Source organism: Eleginops maclovinus, chromosome 12 (assembly GCF_036324505.1).
Source record: "Eleginops maclovinus isolate JMC-PN-2008 ecotype Puerto Natales chromosome 12, JC_Emac_rtc_rv5, whole genome shotgun sequence".
NCBI lineage: Eukaryota > Metazoa > Chordata > Actinopteri > Perciformes > Eleginopidae > Eleginops > Eleginops maclovinus.
This window is the reverse complement of record NC_086360.1, coordinates 6,381,864-6,402,569: the sequence shown is the minus strand read 5'-3', so window position 1 is coordinate 6,402,569 and position 20,706 is coordinate 6,381,864. Positions and strand designations below refer to the sequence as shown.

Here is a 20,706-nt window from a genome sequence, read left to right as displayed (position 1 = left end):
ATGCACATCAGTCAAATCATGTAGCATGAATCATTTCAGAAGTAGTCACGGTATTGTAACCCAGTCACAGATCACAGAACACATTCAGTGCCTAAATGATTAAACTTCAACTGACTTCCACCAACTAAATTCAACCAAGAAAACATAACCACTAAACTGCTGTTGTGTTTTCCCCTGAAACTGCAGCAACATGCTTCTCTTTGATAAATCATTTATGAGGAAAGGATTTCAGGGAGTATGCTGGAAGCTTCAAGCTATTAATAATGTACTCAAAACAGAAGGCAGTTACTGCCAGAGAAATACAGAGTATCCCCAAAATTCATTTTTCTGAGCTACGTGAAATTAAACAGAAAACGCCTGATCTTTTTGCATTTATTTTGTTCTCTGTCTGTCTGTCTGTCTGTCTGTCTGTCTGTCTGTCTGTCTGTCTGTCTGTCTGTCTGTCTGTCTGTCTGTCTGTCTGTCTGTCTGTCTGTCTGTCTGTCTGTCTGTCTGTCTGTCTCTCTGTCTGTCTCTCTGTCTGTCTGTCTGTCTTTAGAATCCATAACAATTAAAGATTGACGTCAAATGTGTTGCTACCCCCCCCCCAAAAATTGAAAATAATTACGAGAAACAAGTAATCTCTTGGGCTTTTGCTCAATGCCCTAAAAAAAATCGACATTTTTGCTTGGCATAAATTGACATGTTAACATTAATTTGTCTAATGGTGTTTGGGTCAGTCACAACAATACCATGCCCTGGGCATCCACAAAAAAATGCAAAATTCCATTGCCGCAAAGTGATGGTTGAGGCAAAGCTTGAGAAGAGCAACTACTAATTTTGGTTTAAAATGGGAAGGGAATGGAAGGGAAGGGAAGTGAAGTCATGCTTGTGATGAGGTCTCGTGTAATCCCCCTGTTTGTCAGGTACAAAGTGGCATCTTTTGATATCTGTGTGACAATACATTTAAAAAAAAGGGTGTGATCAAGACCTCAGATGTTGTGTCTGGGAAGGTGAAATAATTCCACGCATCAAACAGGCAGCTGAGCTGAAACATTGTCGAGCCATTTCCATGAAATTATCATTGAGGGTAGCTTCAGTCTCGATTAAAAAATAATTATTCCAGTTAGCGAGGATGCAAGCAATTTTTCGGGGAATGATGTCAATTTTGATTCATTTGCTGCATCGACTAAAGGCAGATGGATCCTCCACTCTATAAAATTTCCCCACTGGCCTGCTGTGTGACAGCCTCACACACACAAAATATCAGACCTAATTTTGCTGCATGCAAGAGGATATTCAAACAAATAACATCACTATTGTGCAATCTCTGTTATGTGCAATATATACTTAATGTTAATTTATTTTCAATCTGGTATTACTGGCTCCTTCAATATTTTACTTTTTTTCCTTTCTTTTCCATCCATACTAATTTGTTACGCTTCATCTCTTTCTAAGCTTCATCACCTCCCACTTCTGTCCAATATTAATCACTGTTTCTCACACACTCCTAGCTGCACTGGTGAATGAATGAGAGAGAGGGATAGGAATAGAATCTAATTGAAAAGGGTAAACAAAGACTTAGTGAGCTGTCTTCTGCATAATTACTTCCACTATTGGCTTCACCTTGTTCTCTCCTCCTCTTCCTCCCTGGACGACAAGAGGGTCAATCCCGTCTGAGCATGTGCAAAGATGAGGCATGGCACATCTTTTCACACAACAAATTAAACCTAAAAAGTCAGATTCGGGCATTGACTCTTAAGGAGTTGGGATTTATTCATGATTTAAAAAGTAATACTCATTGTAAAATATCAATGCAGGAGAATACATGCTACACAGCAGACCAAAGTGAGCATAGATTCACTTCTAAGGTCTTAAAACTACAATTCATACCATGTTTAAAGGAATAGTTTTACATATTTTAGCATTTGATAAGGCCTAAGGAAATTAGTTTGCATTTTACCACTTCCCGTTTCCCAATCTCAAAGAGGTTTTTCGAACGGTTAAAGGCCTATAATAAGGTCTGTGGTTAACAAAGCTTAAGGAGAATTCAAGTTGTATTCTACAACATAAAATATGTCAGAAAATACCCCACTGGTGAATGTCTGAAGCTCCTATATATTAGAGAAAAGGCCGTTTCTAACAAGTGACTAAAAGATATTATTTAACGTCATCACGCTAATATTAGCCGCCATTAGCTTAGTGGTGGTGACCGTGATGGAGTTTCTTTGTAGCCTCAAGCTAGCTTTGTACTTGTGGCTATTGCAATTACACTTCAAAAATCATAAAGTGGTATTAATACGTGTAGATTATCCTGCTGAACAAAACATTAAAATATCATAAACCACAGATTTTATTTTCTGTAATAGTCCAAAATTAAATGGACAATTCAATGCTTTTTGTAGAGGGACCGCCTGCAATGCACACCTCCGGGTCAGTCTACAAAAAATATGTTTTCACTGCCCCACTCTCTGTTGCAGTTGTTTGTACCGTTAGTATTAAGAAAGTTTAATGAATAATGAGATAAGTAATAGTCATCCAATTTCAATTAAAAATATTTAGTCTGCATTGAAATTCCATATAGTATTTTTTTCCAGTTTGATGGAACTATTTGATATCTGATTCATACGGCATACTCATCGTAGTAGTTAATTAGTTGTGTGCAAGCAACTGCAGCATTTTGATATATGAATCAAAAATGAACACGGCTGACTAAAATAGAAGTGCAGGCTAAACTTGTTGAGTTTCGCTCTATAATAATGATGCCAATTGACTCCACATGGTCTAATTTGTTAACATTAATTAAAAATCAGTATCACAGAAATGACGATGATTGAATGAATTTTCACAGATTTAATTCATTAATCTGTTGATATCTGTCCAGTCTCTCATCACTTTTAGATCTTCTCCATTTGTGGTCAGCTCTACGTTGGACGCAACCAGCCAATTAACTTCGGCACTGTTTTTAAATGCTCTACTTCACTCTCACTGTTATCTCAATATAGTCTATGTCTGCTGATAATAAATCAGGTAGCAGCTTCATGAACGTTGTAGGAGGTTATTTCCTTTAGGGGCCCTCACTCTGTATGTCAGCGATAGACAATGGGGTAAGTCTAACACTCTTGAGTCATTTATGAAGTCCTGCTTGCAATCTTCCTAAAAGCTCCCCAGACAGTTTCATACATGCCAAATGAAAGCAGTTACTACTGAATGAAGAACTCAAGAGCTGGACTGAAACTGACATTTATTTTATGAGATCACTATGTAACACTAGGGTTCGATTGGCTAGCGCTGAAACCATTTGACATGATATGCAAAGGAGCAGGAAATCTCTTAGCTGTTGACAAATCACCACAGAGCTGGCCAGTTAACCAATCAGAGCAGACTTGGCTCTAGTTTCAGACAGAGGGTGAAAAGAGGTGTATGAGAAAAATAAAGACCTTTCTGAACATTAAAGTATGGAAACATGTTACAGTAGAGGAACAAAATACAAATATAAACCTGAAATGAGAATTACATGTCCTCTTTAAGTTGAATTTAATGTGTTTTTCCCCTTTGTAGAACTAATAAATGTATTCTGATTCTGATTTCCCTGTAAAGTAGAACGAAATCTTAACCTTTCACAATTTTGTGAAAGGTTAAGAAGGTTTTGTGCTGCGCATGTGTGACGCAATTTCCATAAAAAAAACATTATATATTTTGTTACATGCTACAGGCATTAATAAAACTGTAACCATAACATTTTAGCAGCCTCTAACCATTAAAAGCAAACACAATGGCAGTAAATGTATGTACACTTGGGCATGAGATGTAGGCAGAGAGTCAGTGCGCGACACAAAGATCCAACCCCTGATGCTCTAAAGATAACATCTTCTGTGCTGATTCCGTGTTACCCTACTGACGCTGCCCTTTCCACAGCCTTTTCACCGGCTGCCCTTCGGATGATCGCATCTCATCCATCAGAGTGCAAGGCCTGGAAAATGGGGGCAGATTTACCGTCCATTAATGTTGCCTGTCTCAAATGGTTTGGACTTTGCATTACATTAAAAAAAAAACACAAACACGCACGCACACACTCACACACACACACACACACACACACACACACACACACACACACACACACACACACACACACACACACACACACACACACACACACACACACACACACACAGGCCCACAGCTACTTGTCGACTAGCTCCTCCAGTGGCATTAAGGTTAAAGAGCAATTACAAGCTTTTTTTTTTTTATTTCTCATGTTTCCATACTTTATTCCTGAGTGTATCTTTGTTTTGTATGTGTAACATAAGCTAATGGATGCCTCGATCTCCCTTAGGATAATTAAAGTACTCTGCAAAAGATTGGATTGCAAATGGAGTTCAATCGGATGGTGACCCACTTCTGGGAGAGAAGCGGAAACAGGGTGAGAAGAGAAGAGGTAACGGGGGGAAATAGGATAGGAAATTAATTGAGGAAAGAAGAATCAGTACAAATGTGGGAAAGAAATGGACGTTATTCTTTGAAATGACTCACAGACATTGCATTATGTACTGCATGGTGGTTGACAGGTACAATAATAGATACAAATCAAAAAACACAAATGTGCCGAAACACCTGCAAATTAAGTAACATCTTCACCAACATGACAAAACAGACTCTGCGTTTAATAAAAGCGCTGCAGAAATGGAACACTGCAAATACGAAAGTCCGCAAGAAGCTAAAAAAAACAACGAAATGGGGACACTAGAAAGTGACGCATACAGCCGACCCGAGCGCTTGTTGACATTTGGGGGAATATAAAGTCGGCCAACTGCCACTGGAAAGTATTAGCGGCTTACATTAAGAATGTGATCACTTTATTCCTATCGATATGATGGCAGATCTACTGTAAGCTAGCTAGCTAACCTAATTATTTAAAATATACTGACAAAATACAAAATTATGAAACAGGCCATGTGCCAACATGACTGTTGGCCAACTTTATGAGCGGTGTGAAGTTGGGGAAGATGTTTCTTTATTTGCATATGTTTTGGCACATTTGAGTTTTTAGATTTGCATCCTTTCTGAAGCATTTCTCCTAATGTTTTGGGCTGTTCAAGCATGTTGGCACCTTTCGCAGTTTTTGGAGAGAAAACAGGGAGATAAGGTGAACATTTTAAAATATTAATATCATGGACCTCATAGTAACATAGCAGGTATTAGACATTTTGGGATATATGCAAGCAAAACAAAATTAAAAAGAGTTAAAGTATGGTAGATTAAAAATACTAATACAAAATTATAATAAAAAATATGCTCTCATTCTTGACCAATCATTTAGTGTATATTTGGGACTTTCTGTTTTCCAAGGCAGAGTATTGATTGGTTGCAGTAATAAGGCATAGTGCTAAAACACCACCTGTGGCTTTATTTTACACACACCAGTTTTTTTGCACCTGCTATACGGATTTACTGGTAGACTTTTCTAGCAGTAAATCCGACGACTGTATGAAATCCTTATATTAATGGGACTATGAGCACTTCATTTAATGTTCCACGGTGTCACAAATCAGGTTTAATCTCTAAACGTCACATCTGTGTGCTCATCAAATCATGACTGATTGACGCCAGCTGATGATCACACGTAAGCACATACGGACACCGATAAGCTTTCACAGCCTATGGGCACAATCACTTCATCCCCTTGATGAGTAATAAAGTCTAGTCCACGCTGGCAAGAGAAGCAATAGCTGTTAATGTCACTGGAGCACGACGCGTGGCTTTATGCTTGTGATAAAGATAGAAATGGTGTGACCTTGGTTGGGTGTTTGTGCGGATTTAACCTTCTATGAGATAACACTTTTATAGAAAAGTCTATAACGTCAGAGCCCGTATGTTTGCTGTACATTGCAGTGGAAGTCCTACTGTTGAAGCTCTGTTGGTTTTTTGACAATGTCAGGAGAAATCCATACAGCATATTTCTTTTCAGGTTCTATACTGCAACTCAATCACCTGCTTTCTTACTTTGTAATTTCCTGGTTTTCAACTGCATCTATATTCCTACTAAGGCTGTGTGCTTCAACAGATTCTTCCCATTTTTATTTTTTACTTGTGAGGTTTTTTTTTGTCTGCATAATATAAACTCTTAATTTTGCACTGTTCTGAACCAAAAGATGGTCAAATTGCATAATTGGAAGTGGCAGTAGCTTAGTCTGATGGCCGACAGGGGCAAACGCACTATAGCGGCCCAAAACGCATAATAAAATAGGCTCATTACATTCATATTCTTGTAACTAAATTGCTTTCATTTTCAGAGGAGGGCAGAGGGGAATATCTGATATCTCATTCTCCCTTTGACCAAACTGTATGGCTACCAAGCATGGTGAGGAAGGGTCTCAGCAAAGACTCCTGGGTAATAGGGTTTGATGTAAAGGCTCATTCCCTCCTCCGTTTCCTTCTGAGCCGGCTAAAACACACTGCCACGGTCTTCTGGGAAATTCTGAAACAAAGACTGGGTCCAGATGTGTTTGGGCTGACGTGAGCTGAAGTCGGATTTTATGCTACCAAAAAGAGAAAAATATATCAAGCAATACAGTAGGCTATATCAATATACTTTGCCCGTGCATGGGCTCACCGTCACCCTCCTGTCCACACATAATAATCCAAATGAATCCCAAATAATGTGATTTTATACAACAATTGTAATAAATAAACCTGATCCAATATATGCGTACACATAAACTTGACCTACACATATATCACTTTGCATATCATCATTTATGTTGCAAAAAATAAAAAATAACACAACTCAGTAAACACTGTGAAACTTTAGCGTAACGTTCATATTTAGGCTTTTGGTTTAACATGGCGTTGAAAGTTCACATCATAAAAGCACTTTGGCAAGATACAGCTTAAGTTGTAAAATGCTTATTTAGCACCAACTCTGACATGATCCAAGCTTCTCGGCCACGATCTGTTGTTTTCATGAACGGCCGAATAATGCGTCACATTTAATTTTGTAGCTGTAAATTATTGTGGGATAGCATTTTCGCCTTTCCTTTTGTGAAGGATGGTTCAGTGTATCCTAAGCTGAGGAGATGACAAGGAAAGCATTGAGGCTCCTTTCCTATCATGTAAAGGATTCAAACAGCTCTTATGATGGCTGCAACTGAGGTACTTCCGGGTCATTTACCTCAGTCAGGAACCTTCCGAACCAAAATTGACAATTCGACCGCAACCCACATCATACATTCCCCTTAAAATTGTGCCGAGCTTCCACAAAGCTGTGTGCAGGTCAAAGCGATTAGCTCAATCTCCCAGCAGCCCAGCAAGGTTTGATCAAATAGCAAGCCTTCCTCGTCTCAACTCAAAACAATCTTTCAGAGTGTCTGCCTCGGGCTGAAGCATGTTGACACTACACAAGCCAGGTGTAATGGAATTGACCTGCACCCCAACCCTCTCCCGGTTCGTAAATAGACATATCAATAAAATCTGCCGCACTGGTCCAATGCAGCACGAACTGCACACTCAGCAGATTGTAAATAAAGGTTGTACGGCTGCTGCAGCTGGACGGGCCTTTCTCTGTTTCAAGGTCTCTTTTTTAGCTGCAGGATGAGCAAAGAAACAAAGACCTTTACATCGATACAAATACTAGATAACATGTAAAGTAGTTACAGCAGTTTAACAGTAGCAGGCCAGCAGCAGCAGTAGTGCTGGTGGACGGGGAGCTGGGTGTTATGGGAATTTCTGAGTTGTTTTTTTTGCGAAACTGCGAGATACTCATTGAGCATGTTAGTTATTGAACTTTATTACACGGCTTAGTTGAATACTTCATGCTGATTGCAGGGGTTGTTAACAGACCGCTACTAAGGAGAACAGACCATTGCTAAGGGGTAAAGTGGATATGTGAAGTCATATCAATCTGAAGAAATAACTCACAAGTCAGAAGGAGTTGGTTGGGCGAGATGATGAAGCATGCATTGGCTTAGTGCTATTCAAACCATTTTCCAGGGAGATTTGGTTAAACAATTGCAAAAAGAACAAAACGACCAGCTCATTTTATTTTAATATCAATCAGCAATTTCAACTGGATATTAAGGCCTTTGGAGGAAAACTCCTCATCTGGGCGATTCTTATGGTGTGATAAGTCATTACTCTTCTGCGATATCTGCGATATCTGCGATATCTGCGATATCTGCGATTTCCATTCTGTTTCTCACTCTCTGATTAATGGCAGGGATTCCTAATCACACCTTGACAGCTTTGACATTTCCTATTAGAAAGTGACATATCGAGGTATGAAAGGTTTGCCGAGTCAGAGAACTGCTGGTCATCGATACATGACCAGAACATGAATAAGGAAGTTAACATCTGGAAATACATATCAGCAATTTCAACAGGAGTCACTTGTGCCATTAAGAAGGATAATTGGGATGTCAACAGCTAACCTAATATTTCTTATGCTAACCAATGCTGCTCCAGCCATGATATACAGTATGTTCCCTCATGTGTATCTTGCATTGCCTTCTATAGGCCAAGTTATATTCTGAGTTTATAATGGTTTTGTATTTTTTATCGATCTCGAGCGCTAAATATGATACTTTCAGCTAGTCTAATTTCTTAAATTTGACATTTACAATTATTTTATCCTCCTCTTATCCTGCTTGGATTTCAACTAGCAAACGTTTGATTACACGCTGTATTTTTCAATTCATTTAAACTTGTTTTACTGCCTGGGAATTGAACATTTACCACAAAGCTTGTTCCCTGCAATTAATGTACTGCTATATAACAATGATACTAAGAAGATTCATTATCCAAGTTTAAAAAAGTAAAGAACAAGTTTTTGGATGGCAAAATGCGGGGCTCTATGTATGAAGTTACTATATCTTTGCTGTTTTGTGATTGCTCTCACTGAGGGTTAGGAGAGAAAGAAGTGGGTGATGAAAACAGACCCTAGAAGAGTTTATTAGAAAGGGAAAATGTGGCACCAGAGTCAAATGATGCTGTAATGTCCAAAGTCAGATCTCAGTTCATCATCACTTCAGTCACTTAAGTTGCTAATGGTGACAGTAGCATGAGTAATATATCTGTATTAGTATGTGTCAGCTCTCATTTCATCACCTGCCACCAGAACCCTGAAGGCCTCACACTCCTCAAATGACCTTTTGAAAGTTTGGATTGGGTTTTTGTTGCAACCTAATGTATTATTTAGTTATCAAGGTTTGTCTACTTTACTTTCCCTTTCCTTGTCCATGAATTTAAGATCTCAACAGAGAGTGTCCAAGTTTCCTTGAGCCTGAACCCCTCACTGCTGCTGTAAAGGATTTCATATGGCTTTCTGTTTGATATTAACCTCCCTTCTGTGTACATGTATTTAATATCATTGTTTCATCCTCAACCATATGTGTTGATGGACACTCATAGGTCATCACAGAAGGACTATTGAACTTGCTCCTCTGTTATAGGTTTTCTATCTCAGTCCAAGGTCCTGTAATTTGCTAGATTGTAACAAAAGTTATTAGCGCTATTAGCCATAGCCAGTTGTGTTTCATTGTTACTAGGGTACCATGCGACCAGTTAAGAATAAGGAGCAGGTGGATTGAGCAACTGAGCTTGGACCTTTGTGCTAAAATTGGCCTTGTAAAACACTGGCTAGCCATCCAGTGTGTATCACCCAATTCATTCTGGGATTGGCTATGTGGGACCCATAGTAACATTGGGTCTTTTGATGGACATGAAACTGTATATGAAAGGAGTGGAGCTCACAAAGGCACGGGGTGGGGGAGGGGAGCCAGGGAGTCCTTCAGGTGGAGCGTGGAAAGGTGAAGGGATCACTGATTGGATGAGGAGAGTGTGTGCAGCCTCCTTAGCCTCATGATGTGCTTGTGCTCGGTTGTGTTGCAGAACTACTGAAATAAAGAGTATTTGTTTTAAGTTATGCACGCCTGGAAGTCCATTTTGTATCCATGTGTGCAGCAGCTACAGCCTTTCTGCCACCCTAAACAGGATCATCAGTACAGATGATCAATGGATATTCTTCCAGAGTTCCAACATGGAATGCAATTTCTTAGAAAATACCCTGAAAACTATGGTCTGTGAGTTTGTCAAATTCTGACAACTTCAAATGTATCGACTTCAGGGTGGACATGTCCTACACTGACCCTGTGTTTTTAACCTTTAGTATGTAATGAAGTGTGATCATAACAGGGTTTTTGAGGGAAGGGGCCACTGTCAGCAAGCCTGTTTCATCTGACAGAGTTTATTAAGTCAAGGTGATGAGCTGCAAACCCAGACAGCAGGGGATGTGATGGCAGCCACTTCTCCTGTCAAAAGTGATTAAGGTATCAGGGCTCATGTCTGGGGAAGGGAGGCTGGGTTGTGAGAAGGGGGGGTGGGGTGGCAGTCAACAGTCTGACTACAATATCCCAGACTCAGTAAAGTCTCAATAATGGGATGTGAACGCTCAGATGATGGCTGGAGAAGGAGAGGAAATGAGGGAAAGGGTCAGTAAAATGGGATGAGGAGGGGAAATGAAACGAAGAGTGATGTGCTATCACAGAGATCAACAGATGGGCTTCCACCTGGGCATGTCTCCAGGGAAATAGCTTTTGATGGTATGTCAAAAAATGTGAGAAAAAGGACACAAGGCCAGGAGATCCCTTCTACTACTTTTCATGTGTTGATTTAATTGCTTGTAATATCTTGGATCGGTGGACGGTGATGTTTGAGTTTTGATTTGTTTTGGTACTCTCCTAAACTTTGGTGTTCTCCAACGTCTTAAGGGTTGCTTGAGTCACCTTTTGGTCGACGATTACTGTATTCATTGTGTTTGTGTGGGAGTGTCAGAAGTGTTGGGACAGTTTTATGATATCTAATGTTTTGAAGAAGATATTGGTTTTGGGGTATTTTTGTGTATAACCAATGATGCTTTTGGGTTCTGTCGTTTTATGGGCAGTTGGTCATTCTGGAAATATTTTGGGACTGGAAATATCTGTTGTTTTGTGGATTGTAAGCCAACTGGGTGTCACTTTTATACAAACATACATATCTGGGGTTCAATCAATATTTTCCTTCTAGCCTATTTAGTAGTGATTGCCATGTAACGACCAATGCTGTGTTTCTGTTTGTGTACTTCTGCAGTAGTGTTAAGTAAATGGTGTACTTTTACTCCACTAAATGTATTTGATACCTTTAGTTACTTTTCAATGATTTGAATTATATTCAACTCTTAAATCAGACTTAAGTTCCACCTGGAGTAAATTCACAAGCTACCCTGCAGTATACAAAGTCATTCAAACCAGCTGCACCTTTACCAGCCCTGATAACACTTCAATGATCAATAATTATAACCAAAATATACAACTTATTTTTCTGAAATGGGCTAGTCTGACTAATGAGTACTTTTACTTTTGCTACTTGGAAGTATATTTTGATGCTAATACTTTTGTTCTTTTACTTGAGTAACATTTAGAATGCAGGACTTTTACTAGTAACAGAGTATTCCTACACTTTGGTACTTCTAATTTTACTCAAGTACAAGATCTGTGTACTTCTACTTTTACTTAAGTACACTTTTCTCACTTCTGTACTTTTGAGTGCATACATGCATCCAAATGTAAAATAAAGTGCAGAGTGCAGGATAACCGGATGATGGACTCAAAAAGTTGAGTATAGAACGCTGTGCAATGCTGGACACTTCTCAAAAGCAACGATTGCCAAGTTGGTTACATAACGGGAGTTGGGGAACAGGTGCAATTGTGGTTGCTGAACAAAGGACTCAAATAGAAGTTATACATTTTGTTTCAGTATTTACGTAATACTATACTGGTGTCAAAAATGAACCACTATTCATTGGGTGAGTTGAGCAGTCAGCAGTAATTTGCTACAGCAAACAATAACCTTGCTAGCTTAGCCGCAGTGAAAAGGAACTATCAGCACTTAGCAAAAAGAATATTTTTATCAATTACCTGGTAAATACGGAGCATTTAGCAGCTATGTCAGTGGACAATGAAAGCTAACAAGAGAGTGAATGTTGGACTTATGTTACTACATCTTTGCTGAGTGTGCAAATCTGTGTCTGTTTGCCAATATTAGTTTAATAACGAGATATTGTCAATATTGTTTGTATGTTTGTGAAAAAAAAAAAACCACCGTAACTTTACTTTAAGCCATCAGGGTTTTTTTTTTTTTAGATTCCCTCCCTGGATACTTTGTTTTAATTGTTGAGGTGTTAATGCTTCTGTATCTAAAGTATTAATGGATTCTCATAAACTCCCTAACTGGAATCAACCCTCTGCATTTTGCTGCTCAAATATTATTGACCTTGTAAAATGGCATCCTAGTGTAATTGGTGATTCAGTGGAGAGATGGGGCACTCATTTACATCAAAATGGTTTGGGAAGGATGACCCCAAGATGCAGAGATATCATTAACCCAAAGTTTGGCCAGACGCACTAGAGGTGACAGAGCCGGCAGCAAAAGGTCAACACATTAAGTGATTAGGAAAAACCCTGCCAATTGAAGATCATATAAGATTATATTTAAAAACCTTACTTCTCTGCAAACATGACAATGTCACATGAATATTTTCCCCTGAAAAGAAAGTTGAATTAGGCACTATCTATTGAATATCAGGTAATTTATTCATATATATTCTGAACAGAAATCCTAACACTGGATAAAGCCAGGCTCAAACTGACTGTTTCATTTTGCTGAAATATTAAAGTCAAACGTTGTTACTGAGGCAAGATATCTCTTTTCAACACTTCATGAATAAGAAAGATGCTGCCGACAGTTCTATAAATGGGCCTATGAATGATATATGAACGAGCCCCTAAGGAACAACATCATCAAAATACTTTTCTTGTATTACAAGTTTTCTGAAATGTTTGTTCAAATATTTGAACGATGCTTTATCTTGTGCTAATCTTTGGTGAATTTAGGAGAAATCTACAGAGAAGATCTTGCAGACTATACCTGCGTTTTTCAAACTTTAACATGGGAATAGTTACAGGACAGTAGGTTGAAATGTTTTGTCAGACACACTATGATGTCTCCCTCTAGAGGCAGAAGAGTGCCTCACTGTTCACCTCATGCTACAACATTTTTCTAAATCACTGAGATATAAGCAGTAAATGTAAATCAGGGCGTGTCATGAAACAGTAAAAAGTGCTGTTTATATCAGACTTTTTCTACAACTGTAACGTTAGGCTACACAACCGAAATAAACAGAGTGGCGTTTGAAGGTGACCAAAAAGGTGGGGGAAATTTAATTACACTGCAGTATGTTTGCATTCCAATAATGCACCATTTCACAACTCCCACACACAGCTTAACACATGATAAGCTGACTCTGCACATAACTGTTCTCAAGTTGCTGTTATACAGCTCAAATCACAGTTTTACCATGTTGTCCTGCTGCTTTCATGTTTGGTAGTAGGCCTATCCTCTCACGTGGTAGCCAAATACATGTAGTCTTTGACAAGCTAGCAGAACTACCTGGAGAACAACTCTATGGTACATTCAAAATTCTGTTGAATGTGTGCTAGCAGAGGATAGTAGAAGAGGGAAATAAGCATAATTTATGTTGAAATACATCTAGACAGGGGGCTACTTTGCAAACAGCCAATCAGATTTGGGCATTTGCCTGCCTGATGAAATACAGGTTTACTCTTCTAAAGTAAATATGTTCAAGGGTGTTTAGTTGCAACTTGCTGGTGACCACACTGTTTTAACTAAACATAAATTCATATGGCCCTGGCATGAATTTAAAACACTACTACTGCCACGCAATGGCAGGTTAAGGGTATCACACTTAGCACCACATTTCTTCTCTTGTTACTCCACTTTCCGTCACGTTTAAGCAGGCTATTGTTGCACAAAGGTAAACAGGCCCATATGCAATCTTGGAAACCATCGGCTATTGTTTTGCCGACGATTTATTGTTTATTAAGTTAAAAGTAGCTTGAAAACTGGCAACTTGTAATGAAAGCATGCTATCGACGTCGTCTTTGAAAAGTAACTACCGTCATGCGTTTTTGGATTAAAAAAATCACCGAGTTAAATGAACCAAAATATAAAATCCACACACAAAAGAAATGTCGTTTTTATTCTCCGAGTGGGTTTTCTTTCTCAATCAACGATCTTTGATGCTAACAGGAAAACAAACGGGCACCTGCTTCCGGTTTCCCGCCCTCAGTCAGCTGTTCCTCGGATGTTTGCAAACAGTCAGTCCGCCTGGTCCATGGTCCCCGCCTCGTCCTCTGCGCTCCTCTAACTCCTCCAACATGGGGGAAAACGACGACAGCGAGATAATAGAGCACCATGTCGAGGAGGAGATGGAGAAGAAAGGCACAAGGAGCCGCACAGCCTCCTCCACCTTCCCAGAGAGCGTCACTCCGTCCGATAGAGAGGGCCACAGCGGCACCCAGTCCTCCCACAGACTGCTGGCTTACAGCGATGCTCTCATCTCCATCATCGCCACCGTCATGGTAAAACCTAGCTTTATCTATAAAGCTGCTGACCGCCTGCAGACATCCCCAACCAGAGGGCTAGCAGTGGATACTAGTCCAGAAATAATATTACATACTGTCAGAGGTGGGAAGTAACTAAGTACATTTACTCAAATACTGTACTTAAGTACACTTTTGAGGTACTTGTACTCTACGTGAGTATTTCCATGTTTATACTTGTCCTCCACTACAATCCAGTGGTAAATGGTGTAATTTTACTCCACTACATCTATTGCGTACCTTAAATTACTTTACAGATCTGGATTAATGATGGTAAATATAATCCGCCCTTAAATCAGACTTTAGTTCACCTGGAGTAAATTCAGCAGCTATCCTGCAGTATACAAAGCCATTAAAACTAGCTGCACCTTTACCAGCTCTGAGAACACTTTAATGATCAATAATTATAATCAAAACATGTCATATTATCCTGAAATGGACCAATTAATAATGAGTACTTTTGCTTTTGGTACTTAACATAGTAACATTTGGAATACAGGAATTTTACTTGAGTATTCCTACACGCTGGTAGTTTAAATGCACTTTTACTGTTTTAATTAATTTTCCTGATCATACTTTCTTGCTCGAGTGCGATTTAAATGCCGGACTTTAACTGGTGTGGTAATTCTACTTGTATTCAAGCATATCATCTTAACGCCCTTTAAACAAGAGTTTTCATTTGAATTGGGCAAATGGGAGAGAAGTTGGGCAAGAAATATGATGAGTATGTAATGTCAGACATTTTAGAGTCATAGTACAAATGATACTTGCTTACTCTAGTTATAAAGGGGTTATATAATGGAGTGTTTTACAGAGTAAGTTAAACTTTAATTAAATCTCATTGAGATCAAGGTTTCGCTTTGGTTTTACAAGATGATACAATATCATCAACTAGAAAAATATAATGTATGAAATTATAGTCAGCCACTTAAAGGGAATTAAAAAACACAGCTACAGTCAGTTTTTCAGTGTGTTGCGCTTGATGCTTTTATTTATGGTTGAAATAAGCCCTGATAATATTCATGATAGGGCGCTGAACATACAGAGAACATGCTTACTGGTCAGTTGGTAATCCATTGTCTCAACAACATGTGTTTTCTCTGAACAATTGATATTTCTCCTAACGCAGCATCCTATATTCACAGATCTTACCTGTTGCACATACAAAGATGGAAGATAATGACGAGGTAAGATGTGTAATCGCACATTATTTTTAGTCCTACAAAGCGACTCCCTTAAAACAAGGTCTTTTTCAGTGAGACTGTAGAAATGTACGGAGAACGATTACAAAATGTGTGTTATTAATCTGTGTGTCTGCGTACAGGAGTTGAGGCAGAGTGTTCAGCTTCTGCTGTCAACAAAGATTGCTGTTTACTTAATGACATTCCTCATTGTGACTGTTGCCTGGGCTGCTCATATCAGGTACGTTAATATTAGAATATTATTATTCATAGAAGTAATATTGGTAGAAGTAATAAGTATAGGAGCAGTTTTGAGGTTTATATTTATCACTTGCTTATTTTTGTGCTGAATTTCACAGGTTATTTCAAGTAATTGTACGCATTGATGATTGCCTTGCACTGCTGAACCTTGTAAGTACAAAGTCACTGTATGTTTAATAACATGCTACCCTCTTTGGATAGTTTTAATCGACGTATATCTTCCAAGTAATAATACTTTTGGATATTGTATCAAAGGGGCCCTATTGTGCTTTTTGGGGTTTTCCATTTCCTGTAGTGTGCTTTATAGGTTTTTGTGCATGTAAATGGTCTGCAAAAGATATATTCTCAAAGTTCCTCCAGATAAAGTTTCTCTACCACACAAGCCTGAAACGCTGCCATGTCACAGTAGAGGCACAAAATACTAATATGAACCTGGAAATTAGCAAAACAGGGCCCCTTTGAATCTATAGCAAGCATGTACCCTGTACATTTGTTGTGTTTGGCATACTGATGTGACTGTAATGATATCTACTTTAACATTCTTTCTTTTGGATTGCCAGTTATTCATACATCATGTCTCCATACTGTATGGAGCACCAAACAGGGTTAAGAAGTTTATTTTATACCATCCGTTTTAATAAATATAACTGGACACAGTGTCCCTGGTACATTGCATTTTCTTTTTTTTATCATCTCGCTGATATACAATGCGATTAGCTTGTTCTGTGTATGTCCAGTTGGTTGAAAATTCTATTAGATAAGATATAAGGTTTGATTTAACAGAGATATTACAGTTGGTTTGGGTATGATAACTAATTTCCTATAAAAAATAAAGTACATAATAATTAAGACTCAACTAAAGGTAGTCTGTTAGTGCTGTTAAACCTACAAGTGTTTGACTTTGTTAATATTTCCTTGTGCTTTGGGTTTTATCTCAGGCCTGCATGATGCTGATAACCTTTCTACCGTACACAGTGAGTATGAGTCACTGCTTAATGGCCGTTAAATCAGTCACACTATTTGCACAAATACATTTTGCTCTGTAACATTACGGCGCGTCATATTTTGCAGGTCTCTCTGATGGCCACCTTCCCTGAGAACATCCTCGGGATTTTACTCTTTTGTGGTTGTGTGATGGTGATGGGTGTCCTACAGGTGAGCCATTAAGAATAGTCGAATCATTATTTTCTCGGAAGCAAACTGAATTGTAAGTCCACCAATTTCAAAAAGGGATGTCTTCAGTTTAACAACACTACCTATGTATACAGATTCAGATAGTTGTTGATTGATGTGTTATTTTTGCTGTATTTCCTTGTGGATCTACTGAAACCACATAACCCTACATGCTTTGTGTCCCTAGGCGGTGATTGTGGTGTACGCCTTTAGCCGCCCCTTCCTGTTGAACGAGCAGATTCAGATCTCAGAGAACCTGACCGTCTACAAACACCACATCCTCAAAGTCATCATGCGGGTTCCCCTCATGTGCTTCCTCGCCAGCATCTTCTCCTTCATCCTCTTCCAGATTGTAAGTGGAACTTCTCACCGTTTGCCACCCTACCGTTTCCACATGGTATAATTGTTGGTGCCGCTGTTGCAAAGACATCCCCATCTCTCTCTGTTTTCCCTAAAAGCTACCAACAATACAGGACACAAAACAGCAAAGATTTTGACAAAATAGTTTTGTCAGCTGATTTGAATATGAACACAAGATCAAACTTGTTCATATATTGTTAGCAACTTTGCTAAATGCTAGCAGGAAGGCAGGCTACTGTCCAAAACAAGAAACAATTGTAAGAATCCCAACAAAATAAAAACGCTGATCTCAGTGCTATGGTTAAAACAGATCAAAACACCTGATATTTAAAATAGTTGGTTGGTTTTGTTACTTTCTGTGTTTGTCCGGAGCTTTTATTGTGAAAGGGAGATCGGCAGATTTTGCGTGATTAATGACAATTCATTATGATGTTATGGGTGATTGTTTCAGAACACATTTCATTCAGAGACAGGTACTTTGAACACTAAACTGTTGCTGCTTTAAATCTTTTCCAATTTCTACTTTGTTTTTCAGTCCTACGTGCTCTTGGCAATTGTCATCTTCCTGCCGTACATTTCTAGGTCTTTGAAGTGGTGTCGGAGCAAGGCAATTGGTAAGCACTACATGTTACAGTGAGTAACACAAGAAAATATGAGCTCACCTCTTGCCAGATATACTTTGGGAGGAGATGTACGTAGTTGCAATTCAGAATGGCTCCCGTCTTTTGCATTTCAGGTCAGGTGGAGGAGACTCCAGACTCCATTTTGTTTTACACCTTCTTGCCCGAGGAGCCCCTCAGCAAGGACCGAGTGGAGGCATTCAGCGACGGAGTTTACGCCATCGTAGCAACGCTTCTCATCCTAGACATATGGTGGGTTTAATTTTATTTTCTTGAATGTGTAGACATAGGACAAAGGAAGTTTAGGCATTGTTATAGACGGTTCAGGTGATCCAAAGAGGTTGCTCTATAAAGAAAATCCTACATGGATACATCCAATGCACATGTTGCACTTACTGTATTCAAGCAGTAGTAATGGTTACATAAGAAGGTAACGTTTTAGAAAGTGCACACATTTTTTCGTAATATTACAAATACCAATAAAAGAGTGACAAAATAGCACTAGACACTTAACATGTGTCGTCTCTGGTTGCATTTCTTCAGCGAGGACAATGTTCCAGACCCGACTGTTGTGCAGAAGCAGTTTGGCGGGAGCCTGATAGCAGCTCTGCAGGTCTACGGCCCAGAGTACCTGGCCTACTTTGGTTCTTTCGCCACCGTCGGCCTCCTCTGGTTTGTGCATCACTCGCTCTTCCTCCATGTCACCAAGGCAACGCGCTTCATGAGCATGCTCAACACTTTCTCGCTTGCGTTTGTCGGAGGATTGCCTTTAGCCTACCAGCTAACGCATGAATTCCCGCGCAACTCTCGGAATGAACTGGAAGCCATTCAGATCAGCTGCGTGATCATTTTCTTTGCTGGTATATTTCAGCTTTCTATTTGGGTGGTTGCTCTTTACAATCAACAGGAAACTCTGCACCCTTACGTACGATATGGCGGACGCGAGCATGTGTTTATGCTAGCTAAGCTATCTCTGTACCCCATCGTAGCTCTTGGGACGTTTTTCCTGACTTGTATTTTGAGTAAATTTAGTGCCTCGATTTTCCACCTGATGGAGATTACGGTGCCCTTTGCGTTTCTTGTGCTAAGGCTGTTGGTGCGCGTTGGGTTAGCAATGCTACGGCTAATTTTCTGTCCTGAGAGGCCCGACCACGGGAGTGTTGTAGAAGAGGAAGATGACGAGACAAGAGTGCCATTTAATGCTTTAGTTACCTAGCTAGCTTAAAGGGAAGAAGCTACAGAAAGTGAAACTTACTCAGAGCAGTGAGGCATTGTTGCCTAAATGCTTGGTCTCTGAAAGAGTAACTGTTAGAGATTGCATTGGGAATCACATGAAGAAGAGGATATTCTTTTTTAAACTGGTTCTAATGTTGAAAAGGAATCAGTGTAAATGGGATTAGATGTGACCACACATTAAAGGCAAAGTATGGTAGTGACAGGATGATACTGATAGCCAAAGCCTATCCTTTCATTTATTTATTTCAAACCGTAACGTAAAGAACATGCTAATGGAAGTTTTCTTTCGCTAACAATCTACAATCATCTTAAAACTTTCCAAAGCTAGCAGTTATGACCCATAAGATGGTTTTACACTTTGATTTTCATCCTCACATGTCCGGATATAGCAAAAGGTCAAACGTGGCAATAGCTTTTCTGTTTTCATGGATGAATTTAAGTCATATTCGCTAGTGTATTAGTCCTAACAGCTGTTTATAGACTCCAATCACAAAGAAAGCAAGTTTTATAACTATAACTCGGCTTCTGTGCAAAGTCAAGTTGTAAGGTGAACAGTCCGTCCAACTGTTGTGGTTCAAAATGTAGCCTTAAATAGCTATTTATTTAACCGCTTTTTATCTAGCAAAGATTTGCTAAGCATGTTCAGACATGTTGCAAGAAAAAATACATGAGCTAAAGTATTTAAACAGTTTGTGTAAAACAAGAAACGTTTTTTTTCCTCATGTTTGATTCCTCTCAGATTTTCACAAGAATGTAATTGTTGGAGTTGACCTGTTAGCAAGCCAGCTAACAGGTCAACCTACACGGAATAAGTCTGTAGTATTAGCACTTTAAACATGAAAGGGTACGGCCATAAAATGTCAAATCGCACTGTTTCTAAATCAGATTTGTGTTTGCAATGCTCTGTTATGCTATCTGTCCTTTACAGTCATGTCTTCAGCTGTTTTATTTTTAGTACGACAACGTTGCTCTTAAATCATAACCATAATTACAAGGAAGAAAACTGCCAGGTTGTGCATGGCTTTTGTTCATTTTACTTCAAGACATAATGATTTCAGTTCTTTCTTTCAATCCTGTCTTTATTAAGTAATGTCAACCCTATGTTATTGCATGTTATTAACATCAGAAAAACTATTATTTAAACTGGAAACATTAATTCTCTTTATTTTTGTAAACTGCTCAGTATATTTTTTCCAGAAGGTGTCACTGTTTCTGTGTAATAATCCTGAAGCCAGCCTGGCTGTAATGATGTGATTATGATTATGTGTGTTTACTACTGACCTCAAAGGGACGAATGAACTGTCAAATCAAAAACTGTCAAAATTTGCTTTGTGAATAAATCTGAAGTAGTTCCTTCAATGTGGAAATTCTGCGTCTTGTTATTTGGAAACATAAGAAACA

General features: G+C 39.0%; 1 protein-coding gene across 1 annotated transcript; it reads left to right on the top strand.

Moving 5' to 3' along the window:
* Positions 1-14,152: 14,152 nt before the first annotated feature.
* tmem175 (transmembrane protein 175) lies at positions 14,153-20,664 on the top strand. The gene is made up of 10 exons (XM_063896657.1): positions 14,153-14,453; positions 15,620-15,661; positions 15,799-15,896; positions 16,015-16,066; positions 16,855-16,890; positions 16,988-17,071; positions 17,277-17,441; positions 17,985-18,063; positions 18,186-18,321; positions 18,613-20,664. Exons 1-10 carry the CDS (start codon positions 14,250-14,252, stop codon positions 19,283-19,285), a joined length of 1,569 nt encoding a protein of 522 aa, XP_063752727.1. The 5' UTR covers positions 14,153-14,249; the 3' UTR covers positions 19,286-20,664.
* Positions 20,665-20,706: the final 42 nt, after the last annotated feature.